Source organism: Parus major, unplaced genomic scaffold (genome assembly GCF_001522545.3).
Source record: "Parus major isolate Abel unplaced genomic scaffold, Parus_major1.1 Scaffold273, whole genome shotgun sequence".
NCBI lineage: Eukaryota > Metazoa > Chordata > Aves > Passeriformes > Paridae > Parus > Parus major.
Window position 1 is genome coordinate 150,446 of NW_015379267.1, and position 1,122 is coordinate 151,567.

At 55.5% G+C, this 1,122-nt stretch overlaps 1 protein-coding gene across 1 annotated transcript in view; it reads right to left on the minus strand.

Annotated features, from left to right (window-relative positions):
• The window catches only part of ZNF652 (zinc finger protein 652), a 10,731-nt gene that overhangs the window by 2,485 nt on the left and 7,124 nt on the right, over window positions 1–1,122 (minus strand). Inside the window, exon 3 of the mRNA XM_033511493.1 lies at window positions 897–1,117. Within this exon, the coding sequence (XP_033367384.1) occupies window positions 897–1,117 (221 nt within the window). The remainder of the gene's footprint in view (window positions 1–896; window positions 1,118–1,122) is intronic.

Genomic DNA, 1,122 nt, shown 5'->3' on the forward strand with positions numbered 1-1,122 from the left:
GGCAAAAAGCGTCTCTCTCCACTAGAGGACTCTGCCTCCCCTTCCCGGGAATTCCTTCCCTTGGAATTCCCATCCCAAGCACCACCACCCTTCCCCTCTCCCAGCCCCCAATTCCCTGGGGATTCCCAGAATTTCCCCAGCGGGCGGGGGGAGCTTCCCTGCCTCGATCCCTTCCCAAGGGGGACAGGGAATCCCGGCCCCGATTCCCGGGAATTTACCAGGGAATGTCGCAATTCCCACCAAACCGAACTCGGACCTGCGGCGCTAGCTCGGATCTTTGGGAGTTTTTTGGAGGATTCCCCTCAAAACCCGGCAGGAATTTGGGTGTTTTCCCCTGTAATTTCACTTCTCCCAGCTCCAACTTCCAGGGAAAATTAATATGGGAGCAGGGAAAACTAATGGGATTTGGATCTGGCTTGGGTGTGGAGGGAAAACTGGGATTTAAATCTGGGAGAAACACAACCGAGCAAATCCATCCGTGCTGGGATCGCCGCTCCATGGCTCCTCCAGGGACAATTCCCAAACTTTGATAAACTGCCCTGGATTCCTGTCCATTCCCACTTCTTGGAGTGTTCCCATGGATTCATCCCATGGATTTACCCCCTGGATTTAACCCTTCAATCCCTCTGGAGATCCCTGAGGATCCCCCTGTGCTGGGATCACCGCTGGGTGATCGGAATTCCCAAACTCTGATGGAACCAGCACCCGTTCCCATCCCAGCCAGGGCCATTCCCACCCCCCAGGAGCATTCCCAGGGATTTATCCCCTGGATTTATTTATCCCATGGATTTATTTATCCCATGGATTTATTTATCCCATGGATTTAACCCCTCAATCCCTCCAGATTCAATCCCTGTGGAGGGATCTCTGCTGGGATCCCCGCTGCCCGATTATCCACACAGAGAATTCCTGGTCTCTGATGGAGCCGCCCATGTTCCCCGGATTTCCCGGGCGGAATTCCCGGATTTCCCGGGTGGAATTCCCGGCATTCCCGGTCTCACCTCGCAGCGGAAGGGCTTTTCCCCGGAGTGCTGCAGGGAGTGCACCTTGAGGGACATGCTGCGCTTGAAGGACTTGCCGCAGGTCTCGCAGGTGAAGGGCATGTCCTTGGTGTGCGCTGCG